General features: G+C 41.5%; 1 protein-coding gene and 1 long non-coding RNA gene across 2 annotated transcripts in view; one reads left to right on the top strand and one right to left on the bottom strand.

The window, feature by feature from the left end:
• Positions 1-12785: 12785 nt before the first annotated feature.
• The window catches only part of LOC117795279, an 8237-nt gene continuing 250 nt past the window's right edge, over positions 12786-20772 (bottom strand). The window contains exons 2-4 of the long non-coding RNA XR_004619208.1: positions 19902-19979; positions 19100-19159; positions 12786-12816 (exon numbers count right to left, since the gene is read on the bottom strand). This is a non-coding gene — a long non-coding RNA (uncharacterized LOC117795279). The remainder of the gene's footprint in view (positions 12817-19099; positions 19160-19901; positions 19980-20772) is intronic.
• ZSCAN4 (zinc finger and SCAN domain containing 4) lies at positions 15748-18186 on the top strand. Its single transcript, XM_034639342.1, has 3 exons — positions 15748-16158; positions 16692-16857; positions 16946-18186. Exons 1-3 carry the CDS (start codon positions 15763-15765, stop codon positions 17686-17688), a joined length of 1305 nt encoding a protein of 434 aa, XP_034495233.1. The 5' UTR covers positions 15748-15762; the 3' UTR covers positions 17689-18186.

Below are 20772 nucleotides of genomic sequence, written 5' to 3'. Positions count from 1 at the left end.
TTCGCCTTCCCTATCAGTCCCAGGCTGCTGGTCTTATAGAATGATAGAATGCCTCAACACCTTACTTGAATCTTTTGGAAATTACAAACAACAAATGATCTTATATGATCCTCCTACCACTGGACCTCATTATACTAAATTCCCAGCCCTTGGGTCCCTCTACTCAATATCAAAATGCACTGAAATCCGTTGCCTTTGCTTCCCTCCTGCAGTGACACTTAACATATCAGCATCTACAAAGATCATATTGATTAGGCATGCCTCCTTGTTCCTCCTCCTCTTATATCTGTCTTTTTTGGTCTTGTCCCAGTCCTGAGTGGGATGGAGGCCAGGTCAAGGCTTGAGTTACTGTGAGATATGATCATCTCACTATCAAATGTCCCTTTGGCTATCTGCCAGAGTTATTTGGCACCCTGATAAATGTTAATTTGTTTAGCCTACACCGCCAGCTTTGCCAAATATTCCTGGCTGTGAAAGATACTTAATTTTCAAACACCTGTAATAATCTCACTTAGGAAGTAGAGATCATATGTCCAGAACGCACACCCACAGCAGTGTGGATAGCAGAGAGGGCAAGAAAGACTAAAACTGGGCTTACCTAGTAAGATATTCCACTAAGGAATGCAGGTTCCCTCCAACTACATAGACCCGAAATGGGAACATCACCCAGCCAATGTGGTCAGTGGGCCCTCGGTGCTTCAGGTTATAGCACTCACACAAAACAAATACTATTGCCCAGCCTTCTGGCTTCTCGTAGCTTTGTTACACCTACTTTGGGTTGGTAATAGCATGGGCCTGGAACACTGCAGGCCATGAGCAGACCCCACCTGGCAATGCAACAGCCATCTGGCTTTATTTTGGCACACTGATACCCATGCCCTCTTAAACATCACAGCCATAGCTACCCACTAATTAGCACCATAATTTTGTTCCCATCTCACTGGCAAAATTTTATACAGTTGGACATGCCATAAGTTTCCCTTTCAACTGCCTGACCATGTTGAAGCCTACTCAGATGATCTTAAACTTTGGCCACAGCACTACCCACACCCTTTTGATCTATCTGGCTGGATTGTTCTTCTGGCCTTCCCTTTAAAAAACAACTCCCATCTAGTCAGGATGGTCACTATAATGTGATGACCAAAATACTTACTGACAACATAGAAATTCTTGGTTGCTCATGTCAAATGCTAAGACCAAGATTTTAGCCCCCAAGGACTGTTTTTATAAATAACACTCTTTTCTTCAGGCATATATTGCTTCACCTCAGCCTTCTCTTAATTTGATTTGTACCTTCTCCATTTGGGTGCTAAATATAACCTTTTGACCTCCTGCCAAAAAAAGTTCTGTATTGTGATTGTGGAGGTAGTTAATGAATCTACACATATGATAAAACTGCACAGAACTACACATACACACAAGTACATGTAAAATGGTAACTTTGAAAAAGTTCTGAAGATTGAACCAATGTTAAATTCCTCGTGTCCATAGTAAGATTATGTTGGATGTTACCATAGGGAAAACGGAGTGAAAGCCACTCTGCACTATATTTGCAGCTTCTTGTGAATCTATAATTATTTCAAAATAACGCATTTTTAAAAAATCATGTGTCTGCCTTGCTAAATCCTCCCACAACTTCCCAGAACGGTCAGAATAAAATCCAAATTTCTCATCATAGCCTATGAAACCATGTTCATCAGCCCCTTTCCCCTCATCCCTCCAACCATCACTCTCATCTTCCAGCCCTACTGGACTTCACTTGATTCCAAACAAGCCATCCTCTCACTAGCTTTGGAGTCTTGGTACATGCTTTTCTCTTTGCCAAGAACCTTTTCTCACCTTTGCACCAGGATGGGGTCTTCACTGAGCTGTATAATATCATCTGTTATTTAATGTTTGCTTCACTTCCTGTGCTGTATAGTTTTATGTCCATTTTTCCACTTTTACAGACATGAATCCTGAACCCTGGGAAAAGTAGACATGACCAAGGTCAGCCAGTTGGTTATGGGCACAGCTCAGATGATTTAGAATCCCAGTCTGTCCCCAGACTCAAGCACTTAGCTACTAGCCACCCTACCCCTTTTCACAAGTGAACTGGAAGAAGAAAGAGCCAAGAAACCCAGTTCTCAGCTTCATCCTTAGTTTTGTTATGAAGACAATAAAATCTTGAGGTTATGTTTACTTCAAAAAATAATGAAATAAAACAAATATGGAAATGCAAAAGACCTATACGAGTCAAAACATTTTCTTTAAAATAGAACAAATTTGGACCTTAAAGATCTGATTTCAAAACTTATTAAAGCTATAATAATGACAGAGTGCGGCATTATTCTGAAAAAAAGTGTGATGTCCCCATTCACACACACACAAAAACAACCCTCAACTCTTACCTCAAAACGTTCACAAATTAACCCCAAATGGAACATAGACCTTAATATAAGAAACAAAAATATATACCATCTCAAAAATAACATAGGAGGAATGCTTTTCGTCCTTGTTTTAGGCCAAGATTTTTTACATAGGAAAAAATAAACACAAACCATAAAAGAAAAATATAAACTAGACTGTAATAAAGTTAAACATTTCTTGCAGTTCAAAAGATACTGTCAAGAAAAGGAAAACTAGCTACAGCTTACAAAAAAATATTTGCAAAACCTGTATCTGACAATTGGCGGGTACCCAGAATATGTAATAAGATAAACAACATTACTAAATATTAGGCAAAATATTTTAACATATTTCACTGAAGATGATATATGAATGGTAAATAAGCATATGAAAATAAACTCAGCATTATTAATATTTAAGGAAATACAAATGAAAACAATGATATACCACTTCACATACTCATTTCAGTGGGAAACATTAAAAGCCTGACAAAACATTGAAAGTTGAAGGTATTAAAAAAACCAGAACTCTCAGACATTGCTGGTGGGAATGCAAAATAATAACAGTACATTTGGAAAACACTGGCAGTTAACAAAGTTAATAATCCACTTATTATTTGATGCAAACTTCTTCATGACCACAAAAGAAATGAAAACCTGTATTTGCATATTCCCATCAAATTTATTCTCAAAGCCAGACACTAGATAACAAAAACAAACATCTGTCCACAGATGAATGGTAAGAAATTATATTTATAAATGGAATACTCCTCATGAATATAAAGCAATGAACTACTGGTACAAGGAAAAGCCCATCAATATCAAAAGCATTATAATTAGTATGGATGTGTGCATCATCTTTATCAACAACTGTCGTAGAGAGATCAGAAGACTTCCTACTGAGAGGGGATGTTAGCAACTAACAAAACCACAGGAAGCCTGGGACGTAGCCCTGGGTGCCCAACTCTGCTGGGCCAGCCTGCAGTGAAGGAATAAAAAATTTGTTCCTCTCCTCTGAGCTATACTAAATGGAGAAAGATTGAGGGCCACTGGGAGATGGGAGAGAGCTTTTCAATTCACACTATGATCTCCTCCACCAACGTATCAATCTCCCTTCCCCACCTGTCCTGTCCCAGACCCTACCGCATCTGCTCCACTTCATTTTTATTTTTTTTAAGAATTTATTTATTTATTAATTTGACAGAGATAGATAGAGACAGCCAGTGAGAGAGGGAACACAAGCAGGGGGAGTGGGAGAGGAAGAAGCAGGCTCCCAGCGGTGGATGGAGCCCAATGTGGGGCTCGATCCCAGGACCCTGGGATCAGCCCCTGAGCCGAAGGCAGGCGCTTAATGACTGAGCCACCCAGGTGCCCCCATCTGCTTCACTTTAAATGAGCTGCACCATTTCCCAGTGAGGAAATTCTGGCCTCTCTTTGCCATTCCTACCAGCTTCTATACATATACCCTCTGGTCACATTGTCATGGTGCCCACAACAATGGTCACCTGTGCATCCTTCTTGTCCCGAGTCACCCATAGTGTGTGTCTTCCTGCCTCATCCCTGAACTTCTTCTGCCACCTCCTCTCACATGCCTCAGAGTCCAGCAAATTCAGGATCTCGTGTGCATGCCCAACTTAAGCCATTGAATCTCCTACCCATATGTCTTCTGCTGGGTCATCACATACTTTCCCCTTCATTTTGGAAATACTTACATCCAGATCTTGGTAACTCTACTTTCATTTCTTTATCTATTCCACAATGATGTTTAGTAGCATTACGTACTAGCCACTGTTTCAGAAGCATAAAGCAGAAGAATTTCCCTTCCCACAAGTTGGATCACAACTTTAGCTCTTTTATGCTTTCTACTTCATTCTTGTATCCTTTGCCGACAGACTTAATCTTCATTCTGATCATGTGACTCACTAATTCTTTAAATATTTCATTCTATTTCTTCTACCCAGTCCTGTCTTTATAAACATTTTCTATTGCCAATTTTTCTTAATTTTTTAGCATATCTTCTTTCTATGGCTTTTGTCTTTCTCCATCTCCTTGATTATTTTTTAAGATTTGTTTATCTGGATCCCAAAGCCATCTTGACATTTCTGCTCTATACATCCTTCTGTGGTTCATCTGATGTTGCCCTCCCTGCAGCTGCCATTTCTGTTTAGGCCACACCCTCTCACATCTGGAATATTTATTTCAAATGGACACATAATTAATGAGAACTTCCAAGTGCCCAGCTCTATATAAACCACTCCAGATACAGTATAGAAAAAAATAATTCTGTCTGTGAGTTGGTTAAATTCTATGGGGAGTGACAGATAATAAACAAGACAAGTGAGAATAATATAGTTTGTCTGATGAAGATCATTTCTCTGGAGAAAAATAAAGCAAAGAGGATGACTAAAGACTGCTTGGTGGGAGTGGGGTGCTGAGATATGAGGAAACACATCTAGTGCAGTCCTGGAGAGAAGTTGAGGAGCGCTGTGGGTCCCTTTCCCAGGAGCAAAGGCAAGGGGGAATAAAGACCCAAGGTGGGAGTGAGGCTGCTGATGGGAACTGTGGGAGCCTGTGAGGCTGTGGCAGAGGGGGCCACTGAGGCAGACAGGCCACTGAAACCAGACCAACAGGGTCTCCAGGCCACTGTCAGGAAGCTGGTTTCACACTGTGTCTGTGACACTCAGGGTGTGGTCCGAGGGCACTGCCATTCTCCACACTTGCTCCTGTCTTTGGAGAAGAAATTACCTAAGCAAAGAGTAAGTGTAAAAACTCGGAACAAGTTACAGACTTTTTTTTTAAGATTTTTTATTTATTTGACAGAGATAGAGACAGCCAGCTAGAGAGGGAACACAAGCAGGGGGAGTGGGAGAGAAAGAAGCAGGCTCATAGCAGAGGAGCCTGATGTGGGGCTCGATCCCAGAACGCCGGGATCACGCCCTGAGCTGAAGGCAGACGCTTAACCGCTGTGCCACCCAGGCGCCCCAAGTTACAGATTTTTTATCTCTGTTGAATCTGGTGACATAAAAGCCCTTGCACTTTGTATGCCTTTATTTTCTTGTTGGCTTTGCATTTCTGTTAATTCATTTTTATTGCATTTTGTGAAACTGTGAGTCTGTGACATTTTGGAGAATAGGGAGGTCCTTCGGCAAAGGTGCTTCGCACTCTGGCAGAGTGACTCTGGAAGCCATTGGGGAGCTTCTGCAGAGGAGGGATATGATCAGATGGTTATACAGAGTCCTTGTGACAGCTGCTTTGAGGATAGAAAACTGGCAGGAGGAGAGGAGGCCGGAAAGGAGCCGACCCCACCAGTGAGGCATGGTGGGGGCTGCACAGTTGAAGGTGAAAGTGGCTTGATTCTGGATATGACTGGAAAGTAAAGGACAGATAGATGATGTTTGGATTGCCCCATAGGTCCCTTCCCTCAAAAAAGCCATTCCTTCTGCTTCCCCAACTCTCCCTCATCTTGTACTCGGTGGTCATTTCCACTACAAAGAGTCAGGAAACAGAAATGTTGAGTTTCCCAAAATCTATTCCTGCCACTTCTTCCCAGTGAGTACAGGGCGCCCCTTCCAGCCACATTTCAAACCAGGGATCTCTCACCATTGTAACTCCTCCATCTCTGACAGATGAGTTTCAGACATCATGCACTTTCTCAACATAAAATAAGAACCCGTCTCTCCCTTCCCATTGAAATGATCTTAGTCTCAGCCTCTGTGGTCTTTTTTCTGGACTAGGAACCCCTCCTGCAGGTCCAGGTACCCTCCTCTGGTGGGTCAGATCACCCTCTGACTCACCAGCCTGGGACTGACACAGGAAGAGAGAACAGTAACCTTGTTCTCTGCCAAACTTGCCATCCACAAATCTCAGAAAATTAGAAAGTATTAGCAAGTTTGTGTGAGATTCACTTAAGACAAAACTTGGCCACAATTTATATGAGACTAATGTTAATCTTTGTACTCCCACTCAGTGTGAGTGTTGCTACATATCACTACAGAAATAGGACAGCTGCATGGCTCAGTAAGTTGTGTCTGCCTTCAGCTCAGGTCATGATCCCAGGGTCCTGGGATTGAGCCCCACATCAGGCTCTCTGCTTGGGAGGGAAAGTCTACTTCTCCTGCTCCTCCCCCTGGTTCATGCTCTCGCTCTCTCTCTCTCTCAAATAAATAAATTTTAAAAAGTTCTTTTAAATTTTTTTCAAAAAAGAAATATTAGTGTGTTTAGAGAGGATAGTCCATATGGCAGAGGAGTAGGAGACTTTAGTTTTGTCTGGTCCCCAGAATTCAGCTAGATGGCTATCAAATCATTCTGAACACTTGGGAACTCAACCGGAGATCTAAGGAAAGAATAGCTGCAACTCTACAAATAGGAAAGTGACCACTTTCTGCAAGGTAGGAGGTGCAGAGAAGTGAATCCGAGGTAATATATGGGAAGATAAACTGTGATTTATCATGCTAATGGACATCAAAAGAAAGCTGGAGTAGCAATCCTTCTATCAGATAAATTAGATTTTAAACCAAAGACTATTATAAAAGATGAGGAAGGACACTATATCATAATTAAAGTGTCTATCCAACAGGAAGATCTAACTATTGTAAATATTTATGCCCCTAACATGGGAGAAGCCAATTATATAAACTAATTCATAACAAAATTAAAGAAACACATTGATAACAATACAATAATAGTAGGGGACTTTTAATACCCCACTCACTGCAGTGGACAAATCATCTAAGCTGAAGATCAACAGGGAAACAATGGCTTTGAATGACACACTGGGCCAGATGGACTTCACAGACATAGAGCATTCCATCCTAAAGCAACAGAATACACATTCTTCTTCAGTGCACATGGAACATTCTCCAGAATAGATCACATACTGGGTCACAAATCAAGTCTCCACTGGTACCAAAATATAGGGATCATTCCCTGCATATTTTCAGACCACAATGCTTTGAAACTTGAACTCAGTCACAAGAGGAAATTTGGAAAGAACTCAAATACATGGAGGTTAAAGAGCATCCTACTAAAGAATGAATGGGTCAGCCAAGAAATTAAAGAATTCTAAAAATTCATGGAAACAAATGAAAATGGAAACATAACTGTTCAAAATCTTTGGGATGAAGAAAAGGCAGTCCTAAGAGGGAAGTATATAGCAATACAAGCCTTTCTCAAGAAACAGAAAAGGTCTCAATACACAACCTAATCTTACACCTAAAGGAGCTGGAGAAAGAACAGCATATAAAGCCAACCCCAACAGGAGAAGAGAATAAAGATTAGAGCAGAAATCAATGAAATAGAAACCAAAAGAACAGTAGCACAGATCAATGAAACTAGGATGTGGTTCTTTGAAAGAATTAATAAGATTGATAAACCCCTAGCCAGACTTATCAAAAGGAAAAGAGAAAAGACCCAAATAAATAAAATCATGAATGAAAGAGGAGAGATCACAACCAACACCAAAGAAATACAAACAATTATAAAAACATATTATGAGCAGCTATATGCCAACAAATTAGGCAATCTGGAAGGAACGATGCATTCCTAGAGATGTATAAACTACCAAAGCTGAAACAGGAAGAAATAGAAAACTGAACAGACCCATAACCAGCAAGGAAATTGAAGCAGTATAATAAAAAATCTCCCAATAAACAAGAGTCCAGGGCTGGATGGCTTCCCAGGGGAATTCTACCAAAATTTCAAGATTTAACGCCTACTCTTCTGAAGCTGTTTCAAAAAAACAGGAATGGAAAGAAAACTTCCAAACTCTTTCTATGAGGCCAGGATTACCTTGAACCCCAAACCAGACAAAAACCCTATCAAAAAGGAGAATTACAGACCAATATCCCTAATGAACATTGATGCAAAAATTCTCACCAAAATACTAGCCAATAGGATCCAACAGTACATTAAAAGGGTTATTCTCCACAACCAAGTTGGGATTTATTCCTGGGCTGCAAGGGTGGTTCAACAACTGCAAATCAATCAATCAATGTGATACACTACATTAATAAAAGAAAGGATGAGAACCATATGGTCCTCTCAATACACGCAGAAAAAGCATTTGACAAAATACAGCAAGGACCCTTTCTTGATTAAAACTCATCACAGTTTAGGGATAGAGGGAACATACCTCAATATCATAAAAGCCATATACGAAGAGCCCACAGTGAATATCATTCTCAATGGGGAAAAGCTCTCAGTTTTGCCTTAGGTTCCTAAGGTCAGGAACACGGCAGGGATGTCCCCACTCACCACTGCTGTTCAAAATAGTACTAGAAGTCCTAGCCTCAGCAATCAGACAACAAAAAGAAATAAAAGGCATCTGAGTTGGCAAAGAAGAAGTCAAACTCTCACTCTTTGCAGATGACATGATACTCTATGTGGAAAACCCAAAAGACTCCAGCCCAAAATTGCTAGAATTCATACAGGAATCTAGCAAAATGACGGGATATAAAATCAACAGACAGAAATTAGTTGCATTTTTATACACTAACAATGAAACAGAAGAAAGAGAAATTAAGGAGTTGATCCCATTTACAAATGCACCCAAAACCATAAGATACCTAGGAATAAACGTAACCAAAGAGGCAAAGGATCTGTACTCAGAAAACTATAGAACACTCATGAAAGAAATTGAGGAAGACACAAAGAGATGGGAAAACATTCCGTGCTCATGGATTGGAAGAACAAATATTGTTGAAATGTCTATGCTACCTAGAGCAATCTGTATATTCAATGCAATCCCTTTCAAAATATCGTCAACTTTTTTCATAGAGCTGGAGCAAATAATCCTAAAATTTGTATGGAACCAGAAGAGACCCCAAATAGCCAAGGGAATGTTGAAAAAGAAAACCAAAGCTGGGGGTATCACGCTGTCTGATTTCAAGCTGTACTACAAAGCTGTGATCACCAAGACAGCGCGGTACTGGCACAAAAATAGACACATAGATCAATGGAACAGAATAGAGACCTCTATCTGAGAAACTAATATGACATCATATGTTAACTAATTGAATTTAAATAAAAAATCAAAAATTAAAAAAAAGAAATATTAGTGTGTTTGATTGTGATCAATTGCCCCAGCCCCAGGGATGTTTTGGGGTTTTTAAAGATTATTCATTTATTTACTTATTTGAGAGAGAAAGCAGGAGCAGGGGGAGGGGCAGAGGGACAAAGAGACTCCCCACTGAGCACGGGGGTCCTAGCTTGGGCCGGGGGGTGGGGCACAGGCCTGAGGTAGGCAGGGGCTCCATCCCAGGACCCTGAGATCATGACCTGAGCCAAAGTCAGACACTTAACCAACTGGGATACCCCGGCGCCACTCCAGGTTGTTATGTAATAACATATTGGAGAGGTGGAGCTGGAGCCAGATGAAGATTCCATCAGGGATTTAATCAGTGAGCATTTTTATCCAATCACGTCTGTAAATGCATCATTGACCCCACACCCTATAAAAGGGAGGAGCCTTAGGAAGGCCTGTCAGATGAATCCAACTAGGAGAGTGAGTCACATAGCAGCTCAGCTTTCAGCCCAGGATTGCCTCCTTTGAAGTTCAATCTTCCTGAGGTGAGTTTCCAGAATGAAAGGAAAATTTCTGATTTTGTGTGTGTGAGTGTGCATGCATGTGTATGCAGGCATAGCTCTGGGGAGAAAAGTCCTAAGTGCAAAGTTATGGGGGTCCCTCAAGTGTGGGGGATGATCTATTATGTCAACTTTTCTGTAAAACCTGGCCTGGGGGCACCTGGATGGCTCAGTCGCTTAAGCGTCTGCTTTGGGCTCAGGTCATGATCCCAGGGTTCTGGGATTGAGCCCTGAGTTGGGCTCCTTGCTCAGCGGGACTCCTGCTTCTCCCCCTCCCTCTCCCTCTCCCTCTGCCTGCCGTTCCCCCTGCTTGTGCTCCCTCTCTCTCTGTCAAATAAATAAGTAAAATCTTTTTTTAAAAAGCTTTAAAACAATAAAATAAAACCTGGCCTGATTGCAGGAGACTTCTCCTTGTGAAAGTCTTTTCATATGGCTGTGTTATCTTGTGAATTTTATGTTTCTAGTAATTCACTTCTATTACATCTTTTGAACATATTGGCCCACAGCAGATTGGGATGAGTGGGAAGGAGCTGAAATTTAAAGGTGAGGTGTCAGGTATTTAGCAGACTTTACTGAGTGCTTACTGTGTGCCAGCAAATGCTCCAATAGGCTTCATATGTATTAGCTCTTTTAGCTCCCATCGCAACTCTGGGTGCTGGGTGTCATCAGAGATCAGAGCCACCGTGACATAGACAAGATAATGTGCCTGAGGTCACATAGCTCGTAAATGCCAGACTCCAGATTAAGAAGCCCAGCAGCCTGGTCTTTGTTTTATTTTGTTTTGAGATATAATTGACGTATAACATTATGTTAGAGGTGTACAACATATGATTTGATATTTGTATATATTGCAAAATGATCACTACAGCAAGTCTAGTTAACATCCATCATCTTACATAGTTTCAATTTTTTTCTTGTGATGAGAACTTTCTTCTTTTAAGATTTTATTTATTTATTTGAGAGAGAATGAGCACGAGAGGGTGAGAGCATGAACAGGGGGAGGGGCAGAGGGAGAAGCAGGTTCCCTGCTGAGCAGGGAGCCTGACTCGGGCCAATACTAGGACCCTGAGATCACAACCTGAGCTGAAGACATGCTTCACTGACTGAGCCACCCAGGGGCCCCTGTGATGAGAACTTTTAACATGGCAGACAGGTTTTTAATTCCAGGGTCTTAGCCATAATAATGCTCCACAGCTGTGTCTGCGTGGGACTGAGTGCATGTCTACAAGTGTGAGGATGTGTGCCTGGGGTAATCCAGAAAGAGATCTTGCACGGAGGCCCAGACAAAGAAGAGGGCATGGATTCTACAGAAGAAAGGAGAGAGAGGGAGGGAGGCTGATGTACCTGAATATAAAGAACCAGCCACAACACCTAAGGTGGGGCTGGAGGGGGTGAGATGGCCCTGGCAAGGCCTGCTAAGACCAGGAAGGACTTGGTATTTTCCTTGAGGGCTAGAGAGAGGCATTAAGGGAGTAAAGTGGAGTGTAAACTGAGCAGCTGAGGATTTTAGAAAGGTTGACTAGAAGATTTGTGATAAATGGATTAGGAAAAGGCAAGAATGTGTTCAACTTTCTACTACAGGGTTTTTTCCAGAATCCATCACTGCTTCATTAACTGATGGGATCAGGGTGGCTAGTCCGATCAGAGCTTGACACCAAGCATGAAATGACATCGACTAACAGAAATTAATTAGGCCTTTTGTGCCCATGTATTAATCCTACCACTCACATTTTTTTCTGATTTTCGTGGCATGAAATTTGCTTTTTTAAATAAAGATTTTATTTATTTATTTATTTATTTATTTGAGAGAGAGAAAGCATGAATGGCGGGGAGGGACAGACTCCTTGCTGAACTCGGCTCAATTCCAGGACTCCGGGATCATGACCTAAGCCAAAGGCAGATCCTTAACCAACTGAGCCATCCAGGAGCCCCTGAATTTTGCTTTACAAAAAACAAAAACAAAAAAAGACAAAAAACAAATCTTCGAAATGTTAACTATATACAAAATGGGGGAAGGACACTAAAATAGATCAATAATATAGAAGTAAAATTAAATCTGTCATTCGTTCAACATCCCAGTGGTGTGCCTACAGTAGCCCAGGTAACGTGATGTGCAGTCAGAAATCAATATTGAGCAATGCAAACTCAATTTCATCTCTACTGGATCCTACACTCAGGTGGAAGAGAACAGGGATTAGAAATGAATCAACATAAAATTGTAACTTTGATAAAAGCAGTGAAGCAAGGACAAATGTTTTTCACAAGGAAGGGTGATTGTTGATAGGAAAAAAAAACAGTGAAGGGAAAGTTTCCTAAGGAATGTATCATTGGACTGACACAGTGGGCATGGCTAGGGAGGGGGTCAATGGGTAGGGTGTCTGAGGTAGGAGGCGTTTTGACACAGACTGAGATCATTTGTATGGATTCCCATTTGTCTCTTCTATCTCATTCACTTTATTCTCAACTTTTTCTAATAGTTTGTTTTCTTACAATAACTGGTGGAACATATTTGTACCAGATCATTGCCCTCATTCAATTATATGTCCAATAATAATTTTAGACTCCATTTGCTATTTAAAATTGGACATTTTTATTGAAGTGTAATACTCATACAGAAAATGAAAATGTGAAAGTAGATAGCTTGGTGGATTTTTATAGAGAAACACTTAATGCATAACCACCTCCAAGATCAAGAGGTGGGTGTCGCAGTCGTTGGGCGTCTGCCTTTGGCTCGGGGCGTGATCCCGGTGTTCTGGGATCGAGCCCCACATCGGGCTCCTCCGCTGGGAGCCTGCTTCTTCCTCTCCCACTCCCCCTGCTTGTGTTCCCTCTCTCGCTGGCTGTCTCCCTGTCACATAAATAAAAATAAAATCTTTAAAAAAAATTAAAAAAAAAAAGAGGTGAAATATTGCCAGCTGAAACTGGAAGTACAGCATCCCAGGAATTCTATTTCATTCTGGAACCCTCCATATGTGTACATACCCCAGTATCTACTATTGTTTCCCAAAGTACCCAAGATCCTAAATAATACTGATAATATCTGTATGCTTTTGAAATAACATAAATGGGAGTAAACAAAATGTATTTTTTGTTTTCTGCACCATTTCATTCAATATTATGATTTATGGTTATTCCATGTTGCAGGAAGCAGTTCATTCACATTCATTGCTATCCAATATGACTCTAAGAGTTAATGATAATCTATTCCATCTCTTGTTGGACCCTTAGACTGTTTACGACATGAGAATATTATGAATTATGTTATAAACACTCATATATGTCTTTGATATACATGAGTACATTTTTCTGTTGAATAAGTGCCCTGGAGTAATACTGATGAGTCACATCCTGAATACATAAATACAGGTTTAGTAGATGCCAGTCAAAACATTTCCACAGTGAGTACTCACCAGTAGTGACAGAGTTGTAGGTGTTCCAATCTGTGCTGACACTCAGTCTATTTGATTTTTGTCATTGTGGCAGGTAGTTCATAGCATGTTATGGTAGTTTTATTGTAAGATACCTGCTTTTGACAAGTACTTTTGACCATTTTTCTATAAGTCAGTTTTCTGTTTCATTGATTTGAAGGAGTTTTTGCAAACATTCTGTGTTTTGCATATGTATTGAAAATATCTTTTCCTCTACTCTGCTGCATTTTTTAAATGAATAAATTACTTGATGAACACTACTTCTCATTTTAATGTAGTTCAATATGTCAGTCTTTTCCTTGGAAAAGGAACTTACTTCTGAGTTCTTTCTGTGTTGCATAAAAGATATCTCTTTCTACTACAAGTTCTTAAATATATTCTTCCAGGTCTTCCAGGTCTTCTAGCTTTATTTTACATTTTCGAGATTTTTAAAACGCTTCTAGAACTAATTTTTGTAAATAGGGTAGGATGGGGGTCAGAATGAATTTTCCCCTTTATGAATATTCAGTTGACCTAGCACTATTTTTTGAAGGAAAAAAAAAAAAGCTTTCCTGTCAGCACATGCACTTCAGTGTCGAGTTCTACAGAGAGCAAGTGACAGTACAGATAACGATCTGTATCAGCATAACATTCTGTTCTGTTGCCTTATTTGTCTATCCTTGTGTCATGATCACAGTCTTTTTTTTTTAAAGATTTTATTTATTTATTCGACAGAGAGAAAGGGAACACAAGCAGGGGGAGTGGGAGAGGAAGAAGCAGGCTCATAGCAGAGGAGCCTGATGTGGGGCTCGATCCCAAAACGCCGGGATCACGCCCTGAGCCAAAGGCAGATGCCCAACCGCTGTGCCACCCAGGCACCCCCATGATCACAGTCTTAATGAATATAGTCCCATAATCAGTTTTGTTTTGTGATTATGTAAATCCTGAAATATTATTATTCTTCAGAACTGTCTTGGCTATTCTTAGCCTGTTTGTGTCTATGTAATTTTAGAATCAGCTGTCAATGTTCTCACACACGCACACACAAACCACTTGCTGGATTTCCAATGGCATAGCATTGAATTTATACAGCAACTTAGGGATAATTGACGTTTTCCAATTGGAATTGAGTCTTGCAATCCACGAACATGGCTATCTTTTATACATATAATATTTATAATATTGTGTATTTCTGTAGAGGGCTTGCACATTTTCATTGGATTTTTTTCTTAGATATTTGATGTTAATGGCAAGGTATACAACTGAATATTTTTTAAATTTAATTTTCAGCTGCTAGTATCATAATACAATCCAGCTGATTTGGGTAAATTTGTCTTGTATCAGACATCTTGCAAAAATTCACCTTGTCTAATATTAGTAGAATGTTTGATACTTTCTTAGAAACAAAATCAGAACATGTATAAATAATGATATTTGATATATATTCTTGCTTTTTTTACTGATTAAAGAGTAGTCCAATGTTGCATAGAATTGGCAGTGGCCATCCATCTCTCAATTTTAAGAAGAAAACATTTAAGGATAAGTTTGCTGTATTTTGTATACTTTATGACATCAAGAAAGTTCTCTTTATCCCTAGTTTACTAAATGTCTTTTGGTAATGAGCACTCACTTTCATTAAGCAGTTTTAATGTACCCAAGGAGATGATTATACTGTGTTTTTCTAAACTCTATTTATGTGGTAATTGACTTTTTAATTTTAACCCAACTTTTCATTTTGAAAGTAATCCCCAGTTGGGGCACCTGGATGGCTCAGTTGGCTAAGCATCTGCCTTCCACTCAGGTCATGATCCCAGGGTCCTGGATCAAGCCCCCATCGGGCTCCCAGGGAGCCTGCTTCTCCCTCTCCCACTGCCACTCACTGTGCTTGTGCTCTCTTTCTCTCAAATAAGTAAATTTAAAAAAAATACTTAAAAAAAGAAAGTAAACCCCACTTGTTTTGTGATTTATTATTCTCTTTATATGTCACTGGATTTGATTTGCAAATGTTTTGCTTTCCATTTCTACACCTACCATTTGTGAGAGATCCCAACCTGTAGTGTACCTTTCTTTAATGTACTTGTAAACTTTTGGTATCAGGGAGTTGCTGAACTCATTAACTAAAAGGGGAGCATTCCCACTTTTTTATGCTGTGGGAGAGTTTGTGTAAGATTAGCATTCTTTCTCAAATGTCTAGTAGAATTCATCCATGAACTTATCTGAAACTGAATTTTTTAAATTATGCCAGTGCTGTAATTAATTATATATCTCTTCTATTTCTAGCTTGCACTCTTTAGGTATTTATGAGCTGGTGAAATAGACGTCCAGAGAAACAAATCAGTAGGAATTGAATATCTAAAGTTGAATGTCTCTGAGAATTCCTGTTAAGAATGGCTTCAGATCTCAGAATCTCATTTCAGGGAGAACCATCTAGGAATGATCCTGGGTCAGAAAACCTAGAGCATAAACCCAGTCAAGGACCAGCCGTTCAGGAAGAGGAGGAGACCTATGAGTTCCTGAGGACACAGCTCAGTTTATTACAAAACAGTAATAACTCATGTGCAAGGCAGGAACTGCAAAATCTCTATAAGTTATTTCACTCTTGGCTGCAACCAGAAAAACACAGCAAGGATGAAATTATTTCTTGTTTGGTCCTGGAACAGTTTATGATCAATGGCCACTGCAGTGACAGGTCCATGTTGAAAGAGAAATGGAATGCAAGTGGCAGAAACCTAGAGAAATTCATGGAAGATCTGACTGACGAGAGCATGAAGCCACCCGGATTAGTGAGTAGAGGGTTTTAACTCCTGGGGTGAGGGTCAGAGGTGTGTAAGAATTAAGTACAGCCTGTTGGAGTTGCTTGGAAGTAGAGAAAGAAGGGTTATTGTAGACCCACTTACTTATTAGTTCTTACCGAAGAGACTCTTTACCAGGCTAAGCAAAACGAAAGCAAATGTTTTAAAGGCATCTATTCAGTAGGACATATAAGAGCCAACATATTAATTGATTTTAGTGAGATGCTAGGAGGGCTCACTAAGAAATTGACAATGGAGCAGAAACCTCCAGAATGGGGAGAAATGCCTTAACACAAGCTCGTTCTTCCCTCAAAAGGCCTTAGTATTAGTGTTTTCTCATTGAGAGTGACACACTAATTAGAAATTACCATGAACTTTAAGGTCAGCAGGGATAAGGGCAGAATAGTGGGTGTGGTAGCATACAGTAGAGGGATCTTGGGAAAGCCTCACAAGAGCAGGTCTTCCACAGAGGCTTCTGTCACTCAACAGATCCATATACAATAGTGATCAGGCTTTGTTTACAGGTCCATGTCCACATGCAGGGACAGGAAGCCCTCTTTTCTGAGAATATGCCCTTAAAAGAAGTAATTGTCCATCTAACAAAACAGCTGTCAGTAGGATCCCCAACAGGAACAGATATGGAGACGCCCTCCTGGACTCCCCAAGATACTTCCCTGGAAACAGGACAAGGTGAGTGGGGGTAAGCCGAGGTGCCAGAGGGATGTTGTGTATGTGACTCCTTGGGTACAACTTCACTGAGTCACTTCATCCCCCACAGGAGATAAAGAAAACGGTGACAACATTTATCACATAAATGACAGCATTACTAGTCAAGGCAATGAAATACCTTCCCTGCTCATTATCCGGGAAGAGGACTGTCCCAGGCCGGAAGAGGACAGTGTTTCTTTGAAGAATCCGCTCAGCTCCAGAAAAGCAGGTCTAGGCATGTCCGGGTCCCAGGAAGGGTCCCTGAAAGGACCCTCGTATCAAGATGTCCTTATGGAGGGGGGACCAGGGTTTCTCTCTCAGTCAATCCAGGTCAGCCCTGAGCCTGTTCCTACCCACCAGAGAACTGAAGGGAACTCCACACGTGGGGGACACCAAGAAAGATGCCGTGAAGCCCAAAACTCATACAGATGTGAAAAGTGTCCCAAGATCTTTAGGTATTTCTCTCAGCTAAAAGCCCATCAGAGAAGACACAACAACGAGAGGACATTTACTTGTGCTGAGTGTAACAGAGGCTTCTTCCAAGCATCAGACCTGCACGTGCATCAGAAGATTCACGCAGAAGAGAAGCCTTTCACGTGCAGCACGTGTGAAAAATCCTTCAGCCACAAAACCAACCTTCTGGCCCATGAGAGAATCCACACGGGAGAGAAGCCCTATGAATGTTCCCTCTGCCATAGAAGCTACCGCCAGTCATCTACCTACCACCGCCACCTGAGGAATCACCAGAAAAGTGCCTTCAGAGGTGTCTCTTCCACACCAGAAGCTTCCTCGGGTGCAGCCCCAATGGAATGATATGTGAATGTGTCTGTAAGTATGTATATTTCCATAGTACTTCCCTGTTTAGAACATATAATTTCCTGATTATATTTTCCATTTATTGTCTTCACTAAAATGTAAGTTTAAGGAGGAATTTCGTAGTTTGTTCTCTAGAGTATCTCGGGTGCCTAGAAAAGTGGCTGACAAATTTCAAATAAGCAATGAATATCTGTTGAACAGATGTGTAATGTTGGTGCTTATTACTTAAAATCCAGGAATGTTCAACCCCAGAACACAAATAGTAGCTCCTGGTGGACAAGTGATGCTTTCCTTCCTGCTCCCCTCTCCTCTGTCCGCACACTTTATCTTTACTGGGCCACATGCACTTAAAAAGGTGGAGAGCAGAGGCAGAAACCCAGAAATAGGCCTTAGCCTATAAAAGAAAACCTTTATATTCAAATGATATTTTTCTGTAATTCACTGGAAATATTAATAGCTAAACTGTACCTAATATGATTGGTGACTGAAAGTGTCAGAATGCTATTCTATTGATAAATAAATACCAAAAAAGTTCAAAAGCTTTCAATTAATTTCTTCTAGAGATGGCAGGTATGGGGGGATGAGGAGTTTATTTGCAGAACTAGTGTGAAAGCGTAGTTTGGAGGAAATGAAAAGATTGTGTGCACAGCTGAGGCAAAAGCATTTATGCTGGTTACTTGGAATACATTTGTGAGCTGGTTTCCACTAGGAAATTAGGGCTCAATTACATTGAGAAACTAGAAGGTACCATGTGGAAATGGCTTGAATCATGGAAGGGGCTATTCTGTGTGTGGGGGGGGGAGGTAAATTGTCACATTTTTCTCACCGCATCCATAGTACAGAGGACTATGGGACTGCAGATAACACTTCACTGTGTGCAGAAGCCCATTTATCTGTCCTCTTTCCTGGGCTGTCTCCAGGTGTGTGCTATTGTGAATATTCTTGCACATACCTCTTGGTACATGGAAAAGCTTTTGTTTGGAAAGACCTCTGTGAGGCGGATTGTGAAATAATAGAAAATATATATGTTCGTCTCTGTCCCTAGTTCTAGGCACAGAGCTCCTAAAACCCTTGTAATTTCTTAAGTGATGAGAGCACTAGAAACATCCTTTGTTCTAATACTTGGCCTTTGACCCTGGTTCCTGATACAGAACCCCTAAGTCATTTGGAATTTCCTGGGTGATAGGAATGTCTTTCATTACAATGAAGCAAATCCAGGATAGCCTCAGGATGGGGACTGGTCGCCAGAAAGACCAAATCATGAGTAGAAGTTTGGAACTTTCAGCCCTATCCTCCACAAAGTGGAAAGGAGGTAGAGATTGATTTAATGATCAAATAAGTTAGATCTCAAACTCCAAATGAGTTTGGAGAACTTGGTGAACACCCACGTGCCAGGATGATGACATACCTGCAACTCCATGGGGACGGAAGCTCCTGCGCTGGAGACCCGTCCAGACCTCACCACAGCCTGGCAACACAAATGCACAAATACAGACACTCATGAGACAGGTATGTCATAGGTCCCTATGACACACATGCCCAAACAACACACAGAATGGCACAGTCCCCAAGGACCGAGTGTGATGAGGGGGATGGGTGTGGAGATAGTCTGTCTTGGAGAAAACAGCCTATCCCATCTCTGCATATTTGATGATGCACTGGTGGGAGTCAGAACAGAAAACTGGGTGCACGCATTGGTACAGCCTGGAGGCTCACACAGGTTTGAAGACTGACAGGTGGTGGGGGGAAACCAGCTGGAGCCTAGAAGTCTTTACACAGAAATGCTTGCCCCCAGGGCCGAGAAGCCTCAGTCTGGTTGGAAGAGGAAGGGGGAAGGTTTATGGGCTTTACAGGACAGATGGAAAATTTCTAGCAGGTTAGCAGCCATTGTTTGAACAATTTGCAATTTACCAACAATGGTGAGGAAGAGCTGTAAGCACTAAGGTCTCCTGCAAGAGCTACAGGCATTGATATGTGAGGGTCTCAGTGGCTACTCTCAGTCCTTCAGGGCCTCACACTGTAATAGTGACACTGATAATTGGGTGACAGCTTAGTATGGGGGCACAGAATGAAGGGGGCACCCAGAAGCCATATTCAGGCTTCCTCCCTTCATGGGGATGAATTATTGCTAATAGTGGTGGGGGGCAGGATGGTCTAAGGTGACAATGATGATGTGGAGAGCCTCAGGTGGCGATGTCGGGTGGGGTTACTTGGTGGTCCCAGGCTCCACAGACAGTCTGTCAGGTGAGGTGTCTGGGCGTCCTGGCCCGAGTCCTGGGCAATTTCTGCTGGAGAAGAACAGAAGGGAACAAGGTGAGTGGGTCCAGTGCAGTGTAACCTAACCCACCCCAGCTCAGCATTGTAACAGCTGAGCAGCCTTGTGGAAGTCCCTTGCCCTCTCTGAGAGATAGATCCCTCCTTTGAAAAATAGAATAGTAGTCCCTCCATACTGTTTGGTTTTGGGGCTGTTAAATGAGATAATCCTCAAGAAAGCCCATCAGCATTAGGTTCCCATGAAAAGATGAATGGGGACCCTCAGCAAAGAGGAAGGGTGCATGTGTCTGTAGAGTGACCTCTACAGGGAGAGGGACCTTCATAGTAGGACTCAAAGCTGCTTCTGTCATTGGGGAAGTCAGAGTCTGGGATACTACTTGATCCGGTTTGAAACTACCATGCATTTTATGGGCATGTATGCTGAGTAACAAAGAGACTGAGGAGATGACTATGATGTAGGACAGAAAGGGGCTGTGGCTGTGGGAGTGCAGTTGTGAGAGGCGTGGCATAAAGAGTGATGTGCACATGGAGAGGGAGTGTGAACTCATGACTACCGAGGGCCCTCATAGTGACTAACAGCGAGGGTGAGTCCATGTATGGCGGTGTCTGGGAAAGGCGATCTGGGGAGCCCCAGCAGCATTGCCTGGAAAGGGGGTGTAGTGGCCGAGGTTAAGTGCCATCTGTTTGTCCACATGCCTATTGTCAATGGGACCGTGATGAGACACTGATTGAAAAAAGATAATGTTTATTAGCTTCCACTAGGCGTGGACACATCAGTGTCTGAAAGACTGTATGGAATGATGTGTT

This window comes from Ailuropoda melanoleuca, chromosome 12, assembly GCF_002007445.2.
Source record: "Ailuropoda melanoleuca isolate Jingjing chromosome 12, ASM200744v2, whole genome shotgun sequence".
Classification (NCBI taxonomy): Eukaryota; Metazoa; Chordata; class Mammalia; order Carnivora; family Ursidae; genus Ailuropoda; species Ailuropoda melanoleuca.
This window is presented reverse-complemented; position numbering and strand designations above follow the sequence as displayed.

Excerpts from the sequence above, each read along its gene's own strand:
- ZSCAN4 (XM_034639342.1), top strand. The coding sequence starts at position 15,763 with ATGGCTTCAGATCTCAGAATCTCATTTCAGGGAGAACCATCTAGGAAT. Across the intron at positions 16,159-16,691 it reads GCATGAAGCCACCCGGATTA|GTCCATGTCCACATGCAGGG; the intron begins GTGAGTAGAGGG and ends CTTTGTTTACAG. Across the intron at positions 16,858-16,945 it reads TTCCCTGGAAACAGGACAAG|GAGATAAAGAAAACGGTGAC; the intron begins GTGAGTGGGGGT and ends CATCCCCCACAG.